General features: G+C 38.2%; 1 protein-coding gene across 2 annotated transcripts in view; it reads left to right on the forward strand.

The window, feature by feature from the left end:
- LOC150088237 (procathepsin L-like) overlaps positions 1-23,939 on the forward strand; it is a 171,509-nt gene extending 147,570 nt beyond the window's left edge. For both annotated transcript variants that reach the window (XM_090369398.1, XM_090369399.1), the window contains exons 7-8: positions 15,445-15,556; positions 23,664-23,939. In XM_090369398.1, the coding sequence (XP_090225524.1) occupies positions 15,445-15,556; positions 23,664-23,763 (212 nt within the window). In that variant the 3' untranslated portion in view covers positions 23,764-23,939. The remainder of the gene's footprint in view (positions 1-15,444; positions 15,557-23,663) is intronic.
- The last annotated feature ends 892 nt before the right edge of the window (positions 23,940-24,831 follow it).

A 24,831-nucleotide genomic window follows, 5' to 3' on the forward strand; every position in this document is an offset into this window, starting at 1 on the left:
TTCTGGGCGTAGGTAGGTTTCTTGATATTCAGGGGTTTGACCGATTTCCTTGCCTCCTGGTATGATATATTTAGCTCTGCCTTCAGCCGTTGAATTTCTTTTTCTTCTTTCCACCTCTGGCATGCTCGTGAATAGGCCGGGTGTTCGCCTTCATAGTTAATACAGGTGGGTTTTGCGGCTGAACATGCTGTTGTTTCGTGGTCCTTTGCACCGCATCGAGCGCATGCAAGGACTCCACGGCAGGCCATTTGAGAATGTCCATACTTCTGGCATTTAAAACACCGTAAAGGGTTCGGAACGTATGGACGCACTGAACAGTTGATGTATCCAGCTTTAATCTTTTAGGAGAGTTAAAAGTCAGGATAACGCTCCTGGTTTTAACAATTTTTCCATCCCTTCGCACAGTGATTCTCTTGACGGCAATGACTCCCTGTGGTTTTAATTCGGAGCAGATTTCCTCCTCGGTTACGTCTAGAAGGTCCCACTCCGAAATGACACCTCTCGATGAATTGAGTGTTCTGTGTGGTGTCACTGTTATAGGGATTCCTCCGATTGATGTTGTTCGGAGTAGATGTTCTGATTGCCTGTCATTTTTAGTTTCAATTAAGAGGTCTCCAGAACGAAGCCTCTTAACTGATTTGGGTGAACCTGCTAACCCATCTAACCCTTTTTGAATGAAAAAGGGCGACATTTTACCAATCGGTGTCTCATTGGTAGAATGCATTATTAAGAACCTTGGGACTGGCCCTGATGGTAATTCGGTTCGCTGCCTCTTTTTAGCAATAATGCTTCACTGTCTAAATTTTCAGATAGGGACCGGGTTGGGGCCCCTGAAGGAGTAAGTTTATCAGGATTCATAGAGGTTTTTTATTTGTTCAGTGCCCGGGCTCCCCACCCACCACGGAGCCCAAAGGGACGCCCACTACCCGGCATGCAATAAATGCGCTCGGGAGTGGGACGCCAGGGCTACACAGACACTATACCGCACCGCCGCCAGCCTGAATCCTGTCCCTTGGACCATGAGGGTAGGGGCGTGGCATTGACACGGTTGACCCTCGCAGGCGAGCCTACTAGCCGATTGATCCTAGCCGGGCATTCCAGGACCACCCGTCTTGTCGAAGCAGGGGCCAAAGTGGTGTATTGAAGCTGGGCCCCTCAACCACCAGGATCCCCCTTTCCGAATTTCCACGGGTCGCAGCGCACAGCAAACACGCCGGATTCCATTGATGTAAGCCTGGAACCTGGGCTGTGGGCGTTGGATCCCAGTGATGCTAGTCTGGAAGTCCAGCAGCGTCACTAGGAGGTCCCCTCACCACGTACAGGTGCCCACGTCGAGGGGTTGCACATGGAAGACTGCTGCACAGATTGGAGCAGTGTGGCATTGGAGGCAAATTGCTGCTATGGATAAAGGGGTGGTTGAGAAGGAGAAGACAGAGTGGTAATCAATGGACACTGCTCATTGTGGACTGATGTTATTAGTGGAGTCCCTCAGGGTTCAGTCTATTATTGTTTTCTGTATTTATAAATAATATTGATGATGGTATCAAGCTTAATGTCCAAGTTTGCAGATGATACAAAGGTTGGCAGGGTTGTTAAGGACACTACTGACGCTATGCTGCTGCAACAGGATCTGGAAAGGTTGAGCAGATGGGCTGAGAGGTGGCAAATGAAGTTTAACATTGACAAATGTAAAGTACTACACATGGGAAACAGCAACCCCAGAGCAACGTATCAACTCTGTGGTACTAACTGACAGTGGTAGAGAATGAAAAGGACCTGGGGGTAATTGTGCAGGCATATATGAAGTTCTCCGAGCAGTGCAGATGGGCTGCGAGAGTAGCTCATGGTGTCTCGTCAATGATATACAGGAATTTTTCTAGCAGGGATAAGGATGTGATTATTCCCTTGTATAAGGCACAGGCCACACCTTGAGTACTGTATACAGGTCTGGAGGACTCTGATATTATATACTTGGATCTTAGAAAGACTTTTGATACTGTTGCACATGGAATACTGCACAGATTGGAGCAGTGTGGCATTGGACTCATTTCAAGAAGGATGTAGAGCTGCTAGAACGAGTAGAGAGAAGGGCAACGAGATTAGTGAATGGAACAAAGGGTTGCTCTTACGAAGAAAGGCTTAAGTTTTGCAAATTACAATGTCTGGAGACTAGGCACCGGCGAGGTGATCTGGATCTGATAGAGGTGTATGAAAAGTTGAATGGTTTGAGCATGCTCAATACTGATGGGATTCTTCCTCTTGCTCAGAATAATCACTTGAGAGGGCATAAATTCAAATTGAGGAAAGACAGATGTAGGATAGATGTGCGGAAATTTGCCTTTAGCCAGCAGGTAGTTGATTGGTGGAACAGACTTCCATCCCTCGTTGTGCAAGTCAATAGCCTAAATAAATTTAAGGCTCAGCTGGACAGGTATTTCAAACGAACGGAGGAATGAAGTGGAAGTTTTTTTTTTTTTTTTTTTCCTTTGACTGATGCTTCATAAACTTGCTTTCTTGCATCATATGCCTCTGCTAATATCTCTTTCTGTGGCATACTTGTTCATCGTTATTTTTGTTTTAGCCATATTCATCTTTTGTCCAAAATCCTTACTAATTCTGCATAGCTGCTTATGACCGCACTATCATCTGCAAATCGTAAATGGTTTAGGTACTCTCCATTGACATTGACTCCTTTCTGCACCAGTCTAATCTTCTGAAAGCTTCCTCAAGGTCAACTGTAAACAACTTCGGAGATATTGTGTCTCCTTGTTGAACTCCTTTCTCAATTTTAAATTTGCTACTGTCTTTGTCTAGTCGATAGCATTGGAGGTAGCATTTTAATATATTTTCTTCAAAATCATAATATATGGGGTATCTTGCCTTCTGCTGTATGGAGTCAAATGCCTCTTTCGGTTGATTCTCATCAAGTATTCTTTCTAATTTGTTAGTAATGACCCTTGTGAACAACTGTAGGATAACAAGCTAATTGGTCTGTAATTTCCAATTTATCTCCTTATCTCCAGCAAAACTATGATTGCCTTATTCCACTCCTTAGGCATCACACCTTTTCTAATGCATTTTGTGAAGAGTCTTGCCAGTTTTTGTGTTATGTCTCTTCCTCCCAATTTTAATAACTCTACAGTAACTTCATCTTCCCCTGGGGCTTTCTGATTCTTCATTTTCTTCAACGCATGTTCTACCTCATCAGGAAGGATATCGGGTATGTCGTATGTGTTACAAATTTGCAATCCATCTTCTCCACTGCTGCCATCATTCCCCTGCTCCTTGTGTAATTCTCTATAGTAGTCTTCTGCTCTTTGTATTATGCCTTCTCTGCTATTTATAAGTATACCATTGGTATTCTTCAGTTTCAGTATCATTTGTCTTTCTGTTTTACTGCTCATGGCTGCTAATTGTAGTCCTTTGTTTCCCTTAATGCTTGTTCTTCTTTTCTTGTGTTAAACCTTGTGCGCTCTCTGAGTCTCTTTCTAATGGCTTTGCTTAACTCAGTATACTCAATTTTCTCCTTGTCAGTGTTTATCTTGCTCTTCGGTTCATCTTGACAAGTGTTTCTTGACTAATTTTTTCTTCTTTGGTAAAGTGATATCACTTTATCACTTTACCAAAAAAGATATCAACGAGGAATATTACAACTTTCTAAAGTGATAAAGTTGTAATATTCCTGGTGAAAGTGGTGATATCAAATGCAACTTTCTGAAAGTGATAAAGCCCAAGAAACCTATAGGTTTCTTGGGCTTTATCACTTTCAGAAAGTTGTAATATTCCTCGTTGATATCGTGGTCCTGAGCAGTCCACAGAAGGTCAAACTAATTCTTAAGTTCCAGTACATATTACCTATTCTCCTCTTCTGTTATCTCAAAGACCTTCGCATTATTTACTTTACTCAAATCAGTTTTTTCCTTTCTTTTCTTACATCTATATCAAGTGTGCATCTTACCATTCTGTGATCACTTCAGACATTTACCTTGTTCAGGACGGTAACATCATTCACGATATGTCTTCTGTTAGTGAGGATAAGTCCATTTAATTAGTTGTTAATCCCTTTGAGCTCTTCCATGTCCACTTTCTGTTCACCCTTTTCTTGTTCGTCACTGACAATCCTTGAGATTCTGCAAATTCCACAAATCTTTCCCCTCTTTCACTAATTCCAAATTTCCTACAGTTCCAATTTTTGCACTGTTTTGCCTCTTTCCAACCTTAGCATTGAATTCCCCCCATAACGATAGTGTAGTGGGTTTTCTGCTCTTCTAGAAGACTCAGTTTCTGTGTACATTTCTTCATCATCATGGCTCGATGCTGTTGCATAAATCATTATAACCTTTAGCTTGTACCGCTTAGAAATCCTGAGTAGTAGTCTTGACATCCTTGGTGATGTACTTTTGAATGCCAAACTGTTTACATTGGTGTACAGCAGATTTCCACTTGATAAACTTATATATGTGATTCATAGCTTCTTCTTGTTTTAGCCAAGCCGATGATATTTCAGTTCACATTTTCTAATTCCTTTTCCAGTCTAATATCCGGAGTGTCGAACAACTAGTACTAATTCATGAAATTGCAGTGAATGCCATAATTCTGGAGCAAGCTCTAATGGTTTGTTTATAAATTCTTTCGATTCCAGTATAGAAGAAGTAATGTTAGCTGTTATTCCTACTAATTTAAATCTAATTTGCAAATTTACTGTGGTATGCTTTCACATAATTTTCATTGCCATATATATATACAAATGTTGGGGAGTTACTCCACACTGATCAGATCTACGAATTTCACTCAATGCCATCATAAAGGGAGTAATTTTCAATCCATTTTTAAATTTTCGTGCATGTACCAAATATATAGCTGGAAAAGAAAGTTGTTTTGCATTGGTCCTTTAGGTTGTCACAGACATTCTCTCAGATATGCCAGACAAGCTGTACTTGCTACCTGGGTGTCTAAAATGCTGTTGGAACTGATATTCGGGTGACACTCAAGTCAAGTGGACCCAATTTCGGTGAAGTCCGAACGGTCTGTGACAGCTAAATCCTCTGCTTGAACCTTCAGGATGGTGGACTGTTAGTAATCCTGGGTATAACCTCCATTCACAAGTACATGGCGGGGTCACCCAGGTGTGAACCAACGTAAGCAGAGGTTGAGGTGTGGTGCCCACACCACATGGAGGAACATTCCCCCCCCCCATGTTACCAGGCAGTACTAGGTGGTAGATGACTCATCAACCGGTGAAATACCACCACTTTGCTTATTGGAGGCTTGAAGTGGTGGAACACATGTTAGTCTCTAGAGCTAAGTTCCAGTCAACCCTTCCAAATCTCTTCCATCATGCAGTATGATTGGTGACTTTTGCGGTAATGATGAACGTCGTGGCGAGATCCAATGTTCCTTACATTTCGAGGGTACAGTTCTAAAACAGTGTTCGCAGGCCGGCCGCTAGTTAGTACACCGGACCGAACCTATTGGTAACTCTCTAGGAGGCTTCTGGATCAACTAGTGTATAATCTTGCTACCTCTACTCTGCCAGATAGTGACTGGAGGGAGTCCGAGTAGTGTGTATGCCGGGAGCATTGTCGAGGCCACGTTATGTCAAGGATCTGGGTATATTCTTACCACGTGTACACCATATCCAAAAATTTCATTACTTCACACAGCATGTCCCACCTACTTTTTCTTACTATTGAATACACCATGAATTTTCAAACTAATAGAGCAAGCTTATCTGCGAAAAGATCGAAACCTCCCAAGCACTTCCTAATTCATTTCACAAATATACGTGGTCTCAATTCTAATCTCAACGATGTCCATTTCCACTTGCAGTCTGCCAAACTCCATGTACTTTTTCTGACAGAATCTCAGTTATTGGTTGATTCAACTACTGCTGATCTCAGATGCCCAAATTATTCGCTGTATGATTCCTTTCGCCTCAAATGTGGTACTTGTGCATATGTCCGTTTTGATATTCCCTGTCAGAGACTTGGCAATTTGGAATCTCTCTCTTTGATCTTCTCTGGCTTAAAATCTATCTACCTCATTGTGTCAAATTCATCTGTTGTCTCTACTGTTCTCCCACCTCCACTAATCACTTTGAGCTCTTTGACTTCCTCTCTTTGCAACTTGACTTTCTCCAGTCCAACTTTCCTAACAGTGAGGTAATTTTCCTTGGTGATTTTAATGTTCACAACTCCAGCTGGCTTCCATTTCTAGTCATACCGACCCAGCAGGTTGAGATGCTGAGGCTTTTGCAATTACTAATGACCTAACACAGATTATTCATTTACCTACAAGAATACTGAACAATCCTAATCATACAGCCAATACGCTTAATCTTTTTCTCACAAACAACCCTTCTAAGTACACGGTCAAAGTGAGAGGTCCTTTAGGCACTTCAGATCACAACTTGGTGATTGTCTCTTCTCCAATGGAACCTTTATCTCATGGCTATTCCCAACCTCGTGTTGTTTGGCATTACAAGAATGCAAAATTGGATGACCTACGAGACTTCTTTTCTTCTTTCCTTGGTCGGATTACTGTTTCAAAACTTCTGATGTCATCGTTTGCTCAGATCGTGTCAGTGAAATTATTCTTGCAGGAATGGGATCCTTTATCGCACACTCCACTTTAAAATCTCGTCCTTTATCTAAACCTTGGTTTTCCAATAAATGTGCTAAGGCTGTTCAAGAGAAGAATTTGCATATCGTAATTGGCTTGTTTCTAATTTTTCAGTTTCATTTTCTGCCTACACTAAAGCTCGCAACAATTGTAAAGCAGTTATTAATCAGTCCAAACTAGAGTTTGAACAGGCTAAGAGTAGAAAACTTGCTTCTTGCCCTAATGGTAGCCGAGCATTCTGGTCTCTTGCCAAAGCTATTGGCCGCAACATTTGCCCACCTCTGTCCAAATCAGATGGTTCTGTTGTCACTTCAGCCAAGGATAAAGCTGATCTGCTAGCATCCCATTTTTCTTCCAGCTCATGTATTAATGATCTTGGTAAAACACCTCCCACCATTACCAACGTGCTCCATTCAATGCCTCCTGTGGTCTTCTGTCAAAATGATATCAGAAGGATTTTGATGAATCTTGATACTAAGAAAGCTCCAGGTCCTGATAGTATTTCTCCACTTGTTCTCAAAACCTGTGCTCCTGAACTTACTCCTATTCTTTGCCGCCTTTTTTCACTTTTTTATTCCAAAGGTGTTTTTCCTTCTGCTTGGAAATTTGCTCATATCCAGCCAGTTCCTAAAAAGGGTGACAAATCCCTCCCATCCAGTTATCGTCCCATTGCAATTACTTCTACTCTTTCTAAAGTAATAGAGATATCAATTAACCGCCAACTCTTAAACTTCCTAGAAACCTTCCGCCTGATCAACGATCGCCAATATGGATTCCGTCAGTGTCGATCCACTAGTGATATTCTGGCTTATCTTACCCATTTATGGACTAATTCAATAAAGGTTCGGTGAAACACAAGTAGTTGCTCTTGACATATCAAAGGATTTTGATCGTGTTTGGCACTTCTAAACCAGCTTCCATCTTACGGTTTGCTAACTGTTTTTAGTAATTGGTTATCCAGTTTTCTGTCTGATTGCTCACTGAGGGTGATGGTAGATGGCTCTCTGTCTTCTAACTTCTCCACTAATGCCGGTGTACTCCAAGGTTCAGTTCTTTCCCCCACTCTTTTCCTCTTGTATATTAATGACCTTCTTCCATTGACTGGAAATCCTATCTATAGTTTTGCCAATGATAGCACATTGCATTCCACTTTCCATTTTGAGAAACCTTGTCCTGCTCAATCAGCTTCAACTTCTCGAAAATCTGCTACCAATTCCTTAAATGCCCATCTTCAGGTAATTCTCCAGTGGGTCAAAGACAACTTAGTTGATTTCAACCCTTCTAAAACTCAGTCTTGTCTTAAACCTGGAAAAAAGATTCCTCTGCTTCTATGCTTATCTTTAGTGACACTCCGATTTCTAGGCAAAATGATATCTCTTTTGGGGATTACCCTGACTTCTAATCTCTCTTGGCACAAGCACATTACAAATATTGCTTCCTCTGCATCTAAAAAACTTGGTTTTCTCTTTCGCTCTCGGCGTTACTTTTCTTCCAAACAGCTGCTCACTCTGTATAAATCACAAATCCGCCTTGCCATGGAATATTGTTCCCATGTCTGGGGTGGTGCCCCTAAAACCTCTCTTAGGCTTCTTGATTCCATTCCGAAGAGGGCAGTTAGGTTAATTAATGATTCATCTCTAACAGAGTCTCTCCACTCGCTGTCTCATAGACGTACTGTTTCTGCTGCATGCCTCTTCTACAGATATTTCCTGGGCACTGTTCTTCTGAATTGGCTTCTATAATTCCCACTCTGTCTCTTTCAAAACAGTCCGAACACGTGCCGCCACCAGCCAACATCCATTTACTGTCCAACTTCAAACTCACAGAACCAACTTTTCATCTTCCTCATTTATTCATTCAACTGCTGTTTTCTGGAACAACCTTCCTTCATATGTATTTACTGAAAATTACAATCTACAGAAGTTCAAGTCCACTGTCAACAAATATCTTCTTTCGTCTTCGCAACCTCGAATCCAAGCACTGTACTAAGTACTATAGGTTCTAATACCTCTCGTGTTTGGGGTTCACATAAAAAAAAAAAAAAAAAAAAAAAAGTGTATATCAAATATGAAACTTGCTGCAGATGATTTCTGACCCGGTGCTATACATAAATATTTATCTTCAGATGTTTGTTGTTGAATTAACTAGTTCATCCTCATTGTTGACAGGTTCCACAATTTCATCTGAATGTTCCTGTTCACTCTCATCATTTGTCTCCAAGAAATCGTCACTCCCTTTTATTCTGTAGAATATATACAAAGGTGAATTTAACAAATACTGTAACCATATTTTCACTGTTTTCTTCTGCACACATCCTTGTAGATATGATTTTTGAGTCTTCGTCTCAATCGTCATCTAATTCTCTAGGTAATTGACGAACCATTGTAATTGGTACATTTATTACTTGTCCAATGAGCCCTTATTGTCCATGTTCATAACATAAACAACGAATTTGCATAATGGGTAATCGTGGTGATATCAAATGCTCAGTTACAATATCCAGTGGAGGAAAATGAGTAGAATATGTTGGATATATAAATCCATTTGATGTGGCCATGGTATCCATCCCTCTTTTAATGAAGTATGACATGTATTATACGTCATGAAAAGTCACTTCTTGTAAATGAAATTCATTTTGAAGTAATTCATATGAAGTTGTTGGAAATGGCTTCAAATCTAATTGAAACCATAAACGATCACAAACATTACAACTAAATCCAAATGGGTGTTTTATGTTTGTTTTTCCAACTCACTGTCATCTCGTGTAGACACTATAGGGATGTAATCAGGAATCTCATGATTAACCATTTCTAATTTTGCTTTTTTTTTTTTTTTTGTTTGCGATATTCCTTTATTCGTTCTGATGGAGTTTTCGATTCCTGATAAGTATCAGGCATAGTAGAACTCTGTGGTTGACAAGTATCAAGCATATTAGAACTCTGTGGTTGAATTTCTAATTTCCTTTTCTTCCATTCACAATATTATTTCATTATTTCAGCTCGAGTTTTTTTGAGTGCAGTTCTCCCAGGCATAACAACAAAACTCTTTTGTTGAATTTCACCTGGATTCACATTTCTGTCCAACTTCCCTTTCTTTCTTTCACGATATTCCTTTGAACATTCGGCCTTAGATTTTGCACAGTCACCCACATATTAATCATTATGCTGATAAAATGGTATAATGTAGCTCCTCACTGCACTTGTTGCATACAATTGAGTTTTCTTGGATGCATGCATTGTACTTGTTGCATCACTGCAACAAGTAAAATGCATGTGTATGGGCATTTTTGGAAAAAAAATTTAAAAGTTATTTTTTCCAAATAACGCCAGTAAAAATGTTTTTGACATCAATAATAAAAGAAAACAAAATAGACAACCTATGCATTTCCCTTCTTTCATAGTAACTATCCAGCTGACCTTTGAATTTCCCCAAACTGTCAGCCTATAATAAGATAAGAATAAGATAACTTATTCCAGTAATTTATAACTTGCTGGCTAAAATAAAACTTCCTGCAATCCAGTCTAAACTTCTCACCCCCCCTAACTTGAATTTATGGCCCCTTGTTCTAAAATCATTTATAACTGAAAATTTTTTCCTCATTCATTTTCTTTTGCCTCTTAGAGCCTTAACACTACTGCCAAGCTAGTTAAAGAAAAAAAAAAATTTGACCGCAGCCAAAAAATATATAGTAAATAATTTGATTAGTAATTCTAAAATAAATATTGAAATGTCAGTGTTATGCAGTTTTTTCGCTTAAAATATCAAAAAAGAGGTTTTTTGTGTCAAATGTATGTTGGCCGACATGGCCCAGCAGGTTACTTTATTTCTTGAGATGCCGCGTCAGCCACATATGTGTGATGCTATTATGGCATACATATGAAGGTCATTTGTGATTAGTTTATTGCACACTCTGCAATAAAACAAACTCTCAAATGTTGCAATAAGCTTGTCAATATTGTTAGAGATTTTGTGCAAACAAGTTCAATAATGCACTGTATTATCCCCATTATTATTGTGTTATGTTTCTATGCAAGTTTGTACAAGTGTGTTGTAAAAAAAAAAAAAAAGAAATCTAAACAGCAATGGCTAAAAAAAATTACTAAAAGAAGAGGAACTAAGAGAAATTGCAGAAAATCTTAGTAGTAGTAGTAGTAGTTCTGAAGATAGATTTTGACTGATGATTCGGCTTGTTTCATTGCTCCCTGTATGACGATCTCAGACTTCCTCTTCAAGCACTTACTAATTTTCAATCAGGACAGGAGTCGTCTCTGCTTCAAAGCTCGGAGTCATTTCAGATTCTTCAGGCTTTCGCTCAAGGCGTATTTCTTCGAAGGCGTTCAGTATCGACAGATCTCAACAGGATGCAGCACAATGGTCCTGCTGATGCATAGCTGGTTAGATCTCCTTTAATAATACATAAACTCAAATCCTCAAGAAATGAAATTTTCCTCGGCCCGCAGACAAAATTAAGTGCTTTCTTCCTTTTCTTTTTTTTTAAATTTTATTTATTTATTTATTTTTATTTTTTAATTTTATTTATTTTATTATTTAGTTACATAAATGTTTTATTTTAATAATTTTGGTTCCAAATCCAGCACCACGGGTGATCTTTTTTTTTTTTTTTTTTTCCCCTCTGGAATGGGCCCCCAGAGGATCCTGGCCTACCTTCTGACAACATTAGGTGGGTCAGAGTCTCTCTTGAGACAGTACGTGCTTTATATGGACTGGCCCTCCTTGGATGCATGCACTGGTGTGGACGAGTACCCAGAATCATCTGTCCAGGTGACTGATGCTTCTGGGTAGCCAAGCGGCCAGAACAGAACAACAAAACACACACATAATACACACAAACCGACGTCACACACATATCTGGCCCATTTGTAGTGCTACTGTTCTTCACAGAGTTACGAGGCGGAGTTGAACAAACGTTCTAGGAGCCGCCCTTTACATATACACATGTCCACACATGATGATTCGGTAAAAGATCCTGACTGGGATATTTCTTCAAATGAAGGAGATACTGAAATACCAGAAAATATTGAAGAAGTGCTTCAAGACCGGATGGAAGAAGAAAACACGGATGAGCAATTTTAAAATACCGAAGAACCTGAGATTGAAGCAACTGAAACAAATGACACTATTGAATGGACTGACTACGAAGGACGTCAAAAAAGATTTGATTTTACAGGCAAATTGGGACTGCAAATAGACTTATCAAGAAACATTACTCACCTTGAGGCGTTTTCATTATTTTTTGATGATGAAGTAATAAATCTTATTGTAACGGAAACAAAGAGATATGCCAAACAGAAAATTCAGAGTACCCGAGCTTCACGGCAGAGTCTTCTAAAAAAGTGGGTTTCAACAACTGCTGTTGTTGTTTTTGGTTTTTAGGAGCATTAGCAACTAAGGCCATATTGCTCCAGGGATATGCGGTGGTCATTCCCTGACCTTTCCACATCCTCCGTATTTGGTGGGCACAGGCTCGAACCCCAGTCTAATCAAGAAGCGTGTGCTATGCACTGCTGCTCCTGCCCACCGGGCTACGGAGGCACCTCAACAACTGCTGATGAGATAAGAAAGTTTTTCGGGCTTCTTATGTGGATGGGACTAGTAAGATTGGGCAGTATTGCATCTTATTGGTCAACAAAACCCATCTATAAAATTAATTTAGTAAAAAAAATTGTCTCGCAAAAGATTTTAATTGTTGTTGCGCCTTATTCATTTTTCAGACAATGAAACCGCTATTCCAGGGGTGACACTCAGTGAGATGTTATTGTTATTTGTTATTTGGTTTTTAGGAGCATTAGCAACTAAGGCCATATTGCTCCGGGAATATGCGGTAGTCATTCCCTGACCTTTCCGCATCCTCCGTATTTGGTGGTGACGGGCTCGAACCCCGGTCTAATCAAGAAGCGTGTGCTACGCACTGCTGCTCCTTCCCACCTGGCTACGGAGGCGCCCCTCTCAGTGAGATACAACACCTGATAGATGTTTTGCAGCTGAAATATCAGAAAATATTTTTTCCCGGTGAAGATTTCGTCATTGAAGAAACTCTTATTCCTTGGAGGGGCAGGCTGATATTCCAACAGTATATTCCAAATAAAGCACACAGATATGGAATCAAACTGTTCAAGTTATGTTCCACTGAAGGATATACCTGGTCGAGCAAGATCTATTCAGGTAAATCTGAAAATTATACAAAATCCGTAGGTTTAGCTGCAGAGGTCTGCGAAGGGTTATTGCAAGGACTTCTACATGAGGGTCGCACCTGGTACGTAGACAACTTTTATACCAGCTACCATCTGACGTTATCATTTCTTCATAAAAAAACTCATGTTGTTGGCACATAACGAGCGAAAAAAAAAAATTTATGCCCAAAGAAGTCATGTACTCAAAACTAAATAAAGGGGAGGTGATCGCCAAGGAAGGAAAAAAAATGGAATTATTGTTCTAAAGTGGCAAGATGTGAGACTACTAACAACAAAGCATGTCCCAGAAATGGTTGATGGACCCTCCATCAACCATTTCTGGGGGATTCTTCCTCCAGTAAAGGAAGATGGAAAGAAGCAAAAAAAAAAAAAAAAAAAAACCACTTCCTATTCTAGCTTATAATAAGGGAAAGGCAGTCATTGACCTGTCGGATCAAATTGGTTCATATGCCACAACATTGAGAAAGGGGGTAAAGTGGTACCGGAAATCAGCGATAGAATATATACTCAGAATATCAGTCGTCAATGCGTACGTGGTATGCAAAAGTGCTACACGAAAAAAAAATAAAAATAAAAATAAGAAGCTTTCGGAAAAAGGTAGTTGCGGATTTGCTAAATATAGAACGGAAAGAGAAATGTGAAAAGCCAAAATGTGGTAACACACATACTAACGACAAAAATCGATGCAAACAAGAAAGTTAGAAGGTTGTGCGTTTTTTGTTATGCAAAATTGAAAGAGCTGGAAGGAAGGTTAGTTGCTAGCAGAAAGGGGAAAAGAGTTTCGACATATTGCCCAGACTATATTAATCAGCCTTTCATGTGTTTGGAGTGTTCTGGACAACACCATAAATCAAAATAAATACAGGTATAGTTACAATTTCATAATTTTGTAATTATAAAATTTGTAATAATAAAGAATTTTTAAATAATGACCAGTTACTCGCTTATTTTTTCTCATAGCAGCATGCAAATTTCATCACATGTAATTCCGGAGGCCATGCTTTTCAAAAATAACTTCCAACAATCGTCAGCGTTATACAGCCGACGCAGCTCCTATTGAAACAGTTGGTGTCGGGAATATATGTCTGACGCGGCACCCGAAAAACATAATGGTGTCAAACATATACAGCCCACATGGCAGTTAACTTGTTAAACACCTCAATCAAGTCTCCTCTAAGGTGCCTTGTTTCAAAGCTATGCAACCCACATATTCAAAGTCTTTCCTCATATGGATGCCTTTTGCCAGTCGTGCTAGGCGAGTTACCCATCTCTGGACTCTTTCAAGAAGCTCAATGTCTTTTTTTTAAGTGCAATCTCCATACTTTTAGCAGAGGCATATGATGCAACAAAGCAAGCTTATGCAGCGTCAGCCAAAAAAAAAAAAAACACACACACACACACTTCCATTTCACCCCTCCGTTCATTCGAAATACCTGTCCAGCTCAGCCTTAAATTTATTTAGGCTATCAACTTCCAAAGCAAAGGATGAAAGTCTGTTCCACCAACCAACTACCCGCTGGCTAAAGCCAAACTTCTGCACATCTATCTTTCCTCAGTTTGAATTTATTCCCTCTCAGGTGATTATTCTGAGCAAGAGGAAGAATCCCATCAACAGTGAGCATGCTCAAACCATTCAAAGCTTTATATACCTCAGATCACCTCACAGGTGCCTAGTCTCCATAGTGGCCATAATGCACCTCCCAAAGTTTTTGCATTTTAATCTGATCCAAGCCTCAGGCAGGATTTGAACCCGCAACCTTTGAGTTGCCAGGCAGGCACTTTACCCACCTGGCTAGCTCGGTTGGCTCCACGCGAATTGTGTTAGTTGCAATTTGTGTGTGCCGTTAAAAAAAATGCTTATACATGCAATCGTGAAATTTATAATTAAAGGAGAATATCTTTGAACATTTCTGAAGACGATGACTCCTTGTGCAACAAACCAACAAGTGCCGAGCCAATAATGAGTGATCAACGAATGTGCATTTAGTCGATGATGATGAAGAATTGTAAATAATTTCTCTATTATTATAATTTGCTTGATTTTACAGGCTACGTTTGCATTTCTTTTGATAAATAAATCATTGTTTAAACAAACTAATTAGCTAATTTCATTGTTGAGAATGTAACCCCTATTTTTAACCTTATGTCTATGGGAAATAAATTCCTCCTTTACGAGCGCATGCTAGGATCGAATTAACTCGTAAAGTCGAGAACTATCTGTATACAGTTATTTCAATTTGATACCGAAGTGTGAGAAATCTGAAAATTACACATTCTGCCCACCCGGTAGTAGACATCTTGAGTGAATATCACATTTCATGTTTGCAATAGCAAATCTTTCAAAAAACTAGACTGTATATTCAAATAGTTGCAGAGAAGATGACACAGTTGTCATGCAAAAGCCGTAAAAATTGTGTACATTTAGGAAGGTAAAAAAATTAATTTTTAATATTAATTAATGATTAACATTTGACTGTTACCTGGCAGCAGCTCCACCACAACTGCTGGTTTAAGAAGTCAGAACTTGTAATGTACATTTTAGCAGTAGATGGCAAGGTTATTTTAAAATATTTACCCCAATACAACTAATTCTTCTGTTTTAATTTGATAGGCGTATATGATGAACCAGACTGCAGCAGTAAAGATTTAGACCATGGTGTTTTGGTTGTTGGTTATGGTACAAATACAATTGACAAAAGAGATTTCTGGATAGTGAAAAACAGGCAAGTGTTAACTAACTTTATTCACTTACAGAATTGAATTCATTGTTAGTTTTTTGGAATAGGTGGAAAGTATAGTGTTATACTTTCCACCTATTTATTATGATTAACCTTTTTCCAAGTAAGTGTAAACATATATAAACAGAATTTTTGGCTCTTTACATGCATGTACAGTGGACCCCCACTTTATGATTGGTTTCCTTTACGATGGACTCTCCCTTTACTGTACTAATGACATTAAGAGTAAGAGATCTGCAGATTTACTCAACAAGTACAGGTCAATGTTGAAAAAAAGTTGTGAGTTAGGGTTGATTGTGAAATTGTCTGCAATTCTGCCCAGACATGATAGCAGGGAGTATATGATGAGAGCCTTGTTGATCAACTCAGCCCTGGAGAGATTGTACAAAGCTCAAGGGGGTAGAATTTTTTTCAGACTGGTCTGCACTTGTTGACAGGGGAGACTGCTTCTTCGGGGATGGGGTACACTTAAATAGAAAAGATGCAAGAATAGTTGCTGATGATATTGAGGCAGTGTTAGGTGGGTCGGAAAACTGCTAGCTTGGGGGGTGGGATAAACAGACTAAAAGGTTAACAGTGGCCACAATCAGAGGCAAAAGTGATTCTTGCACTGGTTCTATTAGAATGAGCAGAGAGCCTGGAAAGCAAGGCAATGGAGATTTCCAGGACTGCTTGGAGTCATAGTGGGACAAGTAAATACATGGGTTGTGTTAGGGTAACAGAGTAGGAACAGGTGCATGTACACCAATGCTAGGAGTATAGTTAATAAATTTGATGAGCTTGAAGTGCTAGTCTAGACATCAAAGGCAGATGTTGTTGGGATATAAGCAGTGCAGAATTGGAATTTGGGGAGTACAATGTGTACAGAAAGGATAGACAGGACAGGAAGGAGTTATGCTGTTAGTAAAGAAACATGCAAAATCTAAGGAAGTGCATCCAATTGATGTTGGTGGACAATGCAACGTTGAGTCTGATGTGACAAGCACTGGGAAAGGAAAAATGATTTTAGGTCTGTGTTATAGGCCTCATGAATCTAATGAGCAGTTGTGCAGAGAAATAGTGGGCCAGTAAATCAGAATGTCTTATTATTGGGGGATTTTAAATTTCCAGATATTGACTGGAACTTGTGGATTGGTCACTTGCACACTAGCAAGACATTTGTGGATTTATTGGATGACTGTTTTCTACAGCAACATGTTCGAGGAAACCAGAGGGAGTAATACTCTTGATCTGATTATCAGCTGTGATTATTCACACATTAAGAATTTGCAGATAAAGGAACCGCTGGGTGACAGTGATCACAATGTACTGATGTGGGAATTACTTAAAGATGCAACTACCATCCAGGTTAAAGGGAAGGGCTTTTGCTTTCGTAAAGGTGACTACAAGGGTCGCAGATAGTTTTTAAATTCTGTACAGTGGTACCAGCTGATGATGTTAACATCAGCAAATCCTAAATGGGAAGCATTCAAGAAATTAATCATAGACGCTACTTGGATTTTCATACCAACTAAAAAATACTCTTCAAGGTTTAGGCCTAAATCGATGCCGGATAAAATGATGACACCGGTGGCAGAGAAGAAAAATGCATGGGATGCATATAAAGTATCAGGTGACACAGAAGCCTATGGCAGATATAAGCTAGTCTGTAATCAAATCACAAAGGGGGTGGTTAGGCAGGTGAAGGCAGATTATGAGAAACCCTTGGAAAAGGATGCAAATAAAAACAGCAAAGAGTTCTTTACTCATGTAAAATCTAGAAGGAAAGGGATGAATCAGATTGGACCACTTAACATAGATGGGTTGACTATTGGTGATCATGCTCAGGTAGCTGATAAACTGAATGAGTATTTTGTTCAACATTCACACATGAGGAGTTATTCAATGAGGGGAGTGCCAGAAGTTAAGTGTACCAAAACTTCATGCCTGCTTATAGCATAGACCTCAACCCTATTGAAAATTCTCTAGGATGACAGTGTTGGGTAAAGTCAGGCTAACATGCTCACAATCAGTAGATGAATTGACTGTAGTATTAAAAGAAGAAAGGAGACCAAAATACTGACTTCCTGTTATCAAAATTTGGTTCAGAGTCCAATGAAGACGCATTGCATCTTTGTTGGTCTTTATAATTAAGGCCAATATTGCGCATTATTAAATGTTTGAAAAGAGGTTGTCTGGATTAAAAGTTGTCTATACTGATAACTTTTAAGATACCTATTTCAGCAGCAGTTTCTGAAGAGTTTCTAAAGAAACTTTAATGGAATTAGTAGACAGAAAGCACATTATTTATGTACAGAAAACTGGTAGTTGAATTATGCAGGTTATTTAAACAAAAACTAAATTTGATTCATGTTTAAAGACCTACATTTCCTTAAATTTTTAAAAAGATTTTGCTATTCTCAACTTGTATTAGTTTGCAGTTTTCTCCTAGATGAATGAATAATTCCTAATTGCTTTTTGCTCTTGTGAATAGGAAGTATACAGTTGCTTTTATCTTACTTCAAGTATAAAGATGGGCATTTATATGTGGAAAGTCAAGGCAGTATAATTTCAAGTTTCCTGGCATATACTTCCCTGCACATTTAAGTCTGAAAAAATGTTTCCAACAATTAATAAAATAAAACATTTTCACATAGCCACCACTCTTCGGATTTATGGTAGAAAATCCGCCTCTTTCTTACTCAATTTGACCTCTTCTCCATCTCACTATTACTGACCAAGAGTTTCTCTGTCTCTAAAAAAACTCAGTTTTTCTTAGTCTTTCTTTTCACACACACACACACACACACACACACACAAAACTACTTTAAAATTAGAAAATTTAGCAAATTTCTGCTTGTTTTCATTAATGAATTGGTTGTCAGGTGTGCTGTCTACATTTCAAAATTTAACTAGAGGTGCAAACATGTTTGATCTATTTCAATGGCACAAACATGACTGGGTTTATAGTATGCCAGGACAAAGTTAAAGATTAACATCTTGGTAATCTTAAAGGTTACCAAAATGTTGATCTGTTTTTAAATCTTAAACTTTTTAAAGATCTGTAAAAAAGTTACCTCATAAAAGGTTATATACAGATAAATAAAAACAGTATAAGAATAATAAATTGTATATATTAATGGCTTGTAAAAACTTAAACTGCTGACATATGAAAATCCGACTACTGAGTGGATAAAGCTCAGTCAGATGATTAAAAGTGGTAAAATGGGCATTTCTAAAATTGATTCATTTGGTTAAAAAGGAGTCACACTGCTAGTCAGTGTCAGATGCTGAGCTGAGCAAGGCAGTTTCTTCTTAACGATCACTTCATGGACTAGATTTCCATAGTTTGTTTGATACTCCGAATCTTGCCACCACGAACAGATTACTTATGGGTAGTCTGTGTAGGAGTCAAGATCATTTGTCGGGGTTGTTGATTTGGCTTGAGGATCTAGCAGAAGTGGATATTGAATCCACCTTCGTCAAGAGTGCACATCATCTGCTGAACCCAGAACGCCGGAGAACACTGTACACTAACTTCAGTGAGCATGGGAAGGAGGAAGTTTAGTAGATGTAGTGGTGGAGAGAAACTGTTTGTTGGCATTATTAGCAGGGGCAAAGAACAAGAGGAACTAAGAAAGCTTTGGTTTTGGTGGTCAAGAAATGGAGAGGGAAAAATGAAATGGATATAAGTGGTTAGTCTAGGGTAGGGGGGGGAGAGAGAGAGAGAGAGAGAGAGAGAGTTCAGGAAAGCTTTTTGACACTGTTGTACATTATTATTATTATTATTAGCTGTATTGTGCAAGGAAGCCAGAGGCTTATGCTGCACCAGCCAAAAAAAAAAAAAAAAAAAAATGAGTTACCCTGAAAAGGGTGGGGGGATAGAGAACAAGAGTCAGAAGTAGAAAGGAATCACCAAGAAAGAGAAAAATGATATCCAGCTCAGGATCCTGTGTGCCCCAAGGATGTGAGCCCGTGGAGTCACAAAGTCATTCAAAATTGATTCTTATGTGAACATATGGTAACAACGAAAGGGTAGTGCAATTTCCATTATAAATATGACCTTTTAGAGAGATAAATAGCTCAGTAATATAGCAAAATTTAACTTCCAAGGAATGTGTTATTGGGTTCACGTTAAGATATTTTCACGATACCTCCATTTATTCCTACGGGATGCAAAATACGTTTGCACGATTTTTTTTTTTTTTTTAAGTTTGCACGGGCTGGGAAAAACTTATGCAAAGTCGAATTTCCGTAAGTCAGGGAGTTGCTGTACTTGAATTTTAGGAAAGCTTTTGATACTGTGGGACATGGAAGACTACTATACAAGTTGGAGCAGTATAGCATTAAGGGCAAGTTGCTACAACGGATAAAAGGATGGTTGAGTGGGAGAAGACAGAGTGGTTATCAATGGACACTGCTCTTCATAGACTATTGTTATTAGCGGAGTCTCCTAGGGTTCAGTGTTGGGCCCATTGTTGTTTTCGGAATTTATCAATGATATTGATGAAGGTATATCAGGGTTAATGTCTAAATTTGCAGACAATACAAAGGTTGGCAGGATTGTTAATGACAGTAATGATAGTACAGTACTACAACAGGATCTGGAAAAGTTGAGCAGAGGCTGAGAGGTGGTAACTGAAATGTAAAGTACTGCGTATGGGTAGCAGTAACCCCAGGGTAACATACTAAACAGGTGGTACCACACTTAGGGTAGTGGAGAATGAAAAGGATTTGGGGGTAATTGTACAGTCAGATTTGATTTGATTTTCATATCACAAAAACATTGAAGGTTATAATGCACCAAAAAATATTAAGATTTTAGTAACCCACAAAAAAGGTTACCTCGTCAAAAGTTGTATATAATATTATGTATAAATAAGTAAAAGTTTGAAAAACTAGTGTACAAAAACCGATTTGGCTTTATTGTGATCGTTTATGGTTCCATTTCCAACTTCAAAATGAATTTCCTTTACAAGAAGCGAGTATTTTCATGACATTTTATTTTCATACATGTCATACTTCTTTAAAAGAGGGATGGATACCAACTATGGCTACATCAAATGGATTTATATATCCAACATATCCTACTCATTTGCCTCCAGTGGATGTTGTAACTGAGCATTTGATAAAACCACGATTACCCTTTATGCAAATTCTTCGTTTATGTTATGAACATGGACAAGTAATAAATGTACCAGTTAATGTAAATACGATGGTTAATGTAAATAGAGAATTAGATGATGATTATGCCATTAATGTACATTGATAGTAGCAGGACAGAAAGGGATCAACAAGGGATTCACTTTTGCATCTGTTTGTGATTTGTGGAATTAAAGATAAGGTTATATTCAAGGAGTACTGAAAAGATAAAAACGTTATAGGAGATTTTGATGCACAAGTCAATGTAGATAGAAAGGGATACAGAAAAGCGTTGTCTTGTCAACATCCTGTCTTTTTATCTTTACTTTTGCACCACAAACAGGATGCAAAAGTAAAGTAAGGCTATGTTTGAGGAGTATTTAAAGGGGGGAAAATTAATGCACAAGTTAGCATAGATAGAAGAGGATATAAAAAATTCTTGGGAAATTTTAAAAGGGGAGAAGGATTGAATGGGGTTAAAAAATACTTGACCTATGCAGGAGAAATGGATTAAGATTGGGAATGGGTGGTTCTAGAGGTAGGACAGTCACAGTTATACAAGGCTGGAAGGGAAGTAGAAGTCAATAATTGAATATACATTGAAAATTTGGCTGAGAGTAAAGGAAGGTACTAAGAGTAGCGATGGACAGTGAAAAAGATTAAGATATGGAGGCTGAAAAATGTACAGAGAAACTGAGGATGAAGTTCAAGTAGTAGAAGGATTCAAAAAGGCTTTGGTTATGATGTAGGACATGGGGTGAGGAGAAAGAAAAGGAGGCGACTCTAAAGAAGAAGAATAAGGGCTTTAGAAAGAGATGAAAACACTAAATGGTCGAGAGAGAGAGAGTATGAAGAATACTTGGAGAGATGGTCAAAAGGTTTGCAGGATATTAATAACAAGAAAAAGATGTTATATGGAGGAACAATATTACCCTGTACAATGAGATGGTAAGAATAATTAGAGATGAGGAAGAAAAGGGGAGGGTATTGACCATCACAGAAAAAGGAGATACAATGGAAAAGGGAGTAGGGGGGGAAAATGAAAGGAGGTTAAATTGCCAAGATGTGAAGTGACCATAGAAGTGATAAAATGTGTGGGGGCAAGCAATGCACATGCAGGATAATAAAAGTAGTATGGGAGGAGAGAAGGATACCAAGAGACCGGAAAAGCTAATTTATATATACTATGCCAATGTATAAAAAGGGAGAGAGAAAAGGTGTGAGAACTATAGAGGGATAATCATGACTCATATATGGACAATATTTCCAAGTATGGAAGGGATCTGTGCATGGCATTTTTGGATATAAAAAGTATACAATAGCACAGAGAGAAGAAAGGAATGGTAAGTGTTAAGGAAACGAGTGGGGAAGTCATTGATAGAGAGATTGAAAAGTGTGTGGAGTTTGGAAATGGATTGAGACAGAATTGCAATTTCACCTCTGCTCTTCATACGTTTATTGCATGATATAGCAAATACTGTGGAGAAAAGGATTGGGACAGAAAAAATGAAAGTGATGATGTTTGCTGATGATTTGTGGATAGGTAGGAGGTACAGGGGCAGGTAGAAAGTTGGGTGGAGGAAGCAAAGAGATATAGTTTAATTAGTGATGTTATGAGTAAATTAACTGACAAGGAAAGAAGGTAGGATGAGGAGGGATTAACACTGAGGGAAAGAAGATAGAAATCAGCAGTTTTAGGTATTTAGGGGGAATAGAAAAGAAGGAAGAATTGATAAGGAGATATGTAGAGGAGCAGATCAAGGAAGAACATTTTATAACTATGTAAAAGATCTACTTTAGAAAAGGAAGTATCTAAGAAGTGCAAGATTTGTACTCTGTAGAATCATGTAATAACAATAATAATCTACAGACCAGAAGCATGAGTAATGCAGGAGGACATCAGCAGAATGAAAGCATGTAAATGAATTTTCTGAAAGGTTTGTGGAAGAGATAGAATAAGAAACATGGCCATTTGGAACAAAGTTAAAGAGAAATGATTACAAGAGATGGTTTGCACATTTAAAGAGAGTGGGGGGCAGCAGACTGCCAAAGAGGATGTTAGAAATGGAGGGTAAAAGGCCAAGAAGAAAGCTGAGAATATAGGAAGAGTGATGTGGAGAGGTATTATCTGGAGAGAGCAACAGTGGGAAGATATAGCTAAATGGAGAAGATTGATAAGAAGCCAAAACTGCAGTTAAGTAAGCATGTCACTGAAGTTTTTGGGTAATATGTTTTCATGTTGTCTGACTTTGATACCTTTAATCCAAATAGTGGTTGAAAAGTCTGGAATTCATAGCTAAACGTGAACACTTATTTTTGGGTGAGCTGTAAACATAAAAGTTTATTCCACGTGCATAAACTAACCTCAAAAATAAGCTACCATATTGCTGTTTATATACAAATTATAAACAGAAATGAACAATTGATTTCATGTGACTACTTTTATATCACTTGTATATTGACTGCTTAACAATGGCCCTATACCCATTATAGCACAGCATTTTGGGTGCCTTTTGAATGGTTATATGCGTAACTTGAAGTACCATTTGCAGCTTAGATGCGGCAGATGTGTAACTGTAGTGATCAAACACTGGCAACCTTTGAGCTTGTCTTCCCTGTATAAACTGTGTATTAATTTATACATTATAAATTAAATAGTGTGGTAACCATTTTTTTATGTAACACTATTTGAACCCAACTGCCCAAGATTAATATCAAAAAAGTAACTCCTATGATGAGAATGGCTTTCCATAAGCAGTTCATAGACATTAAAGGTCCTTTTATAAAGATAAAAAAAAAAAAAAAAAAAAATCATCTAGATATTTCTATTGCTTGGCTGCAGATCTAAATTCAAGAATGACCATTGTTTATTGAAATTAGCATTTTCCTTAGTATATTAATAAAATAAAGTTTCTCTGTAACTTTGCACTTACTGTCTTGAAACATTAATATATTTAAATTTATTTTTCAGTTGGGGTTCTCAGTGGGGAAAAGATGGATATATTTTAATGGCCCGAAATAAACATAATCAGTGTGGCATTGCTACCCAAGGAAGTTATCCACTTGTATAAAGACTAGGAGTATTGTATAACTTTTTTTCCCCTGCTTAATAAGCTTGGACCATGCATTTTTGATATACTTTATCACAGGAATGTGATGCCTTTAAAAGTTGAAAATATTTTTATATAAATATGTAAAAAAACTAATATTGAATTTTTATTATAAAAATAAAAATTTATATAGGAAATCCTGAGATTTGTTTATATCATTTATGTTCATACTGTTCCTCTAGTTTTGCTGAATTCTTAAATTATAAATTTCTTAAACTGCTTGTGAATACAATAAATTACTGCTTAAAGATGAAGTTGTGGGGAGCATTTAGTGCTCTTGGGGCTGGTAGCTATATATATGTATAACAATAATCACTAATAAATGTAAAGTATTTAGTTTTCTAACAGGAACATGGGATGGGAAATGTAAACACTTGTGATAAGAATTACAAGTATGCACTAACGTGGTGCTGCACCACCCTTTGCTTTTGAAACAGCTTGTATTCTACATGGAATAGATTCAAATAAATATTGAACTGTCTTAAGAGGAATACTGGACCATTCTTCATGGAGGAATGTTTCAACTCCTTCAGTAAGGTGGAGGAAATTGCTTCTTGCTTTCCTCTCCAAATATGCCCACGGACCCAATAAAATTTATGGGAAACAATGTTTGCACCACAGGATATTGGAAATGGGAACTTGGTCACTCAGAATATCAGTGGCAGTAACTTTCCTGTTCATGGTGATGATAGGACCTAAAGATTATTGCTGCTAAAACTGTTCTCCATGTTTGACTGTTGGCACAAGACAGTCAGGATGATGCTCTTCTTGTGGAATTCACCAAAAGTAAACTCTTTGACGTTGGAAAAAGTGTGAACGATGATATGACATTTTTAATCATTAAGCATCTGGTTTTGTGCTCCTTTCACTATTGCATCCTCGTTCTAGCATTGCCAATAGTAATGATAGCTTGGCAATAACAGCTCTGCTATAAAGTTCAGCTTTATGAAGTTTTTGGCAAACTGGATTGCTGAGACTCGCATTAAGTTATGCAGTTTTTTCGAAGCAATTGTTTTATATTTTTGGGCT

Source organism: Mastigoproctus giganteus, chromosome 3 (assembly GCF_048544385.1).
Source record: "Mastigoproctus giganteus isolate SK-2022 chromosome 3, ASM4854438v1, whole genome shotgun sequence".
In the NCBI taxonomy this organism is placed as follows: Eukaryota; Metazoa; Arthropoda; class Arachnida; order Uropygi; family Thelyphonidae; genus Mastigoproctus; species Mastigoproctus giganteus.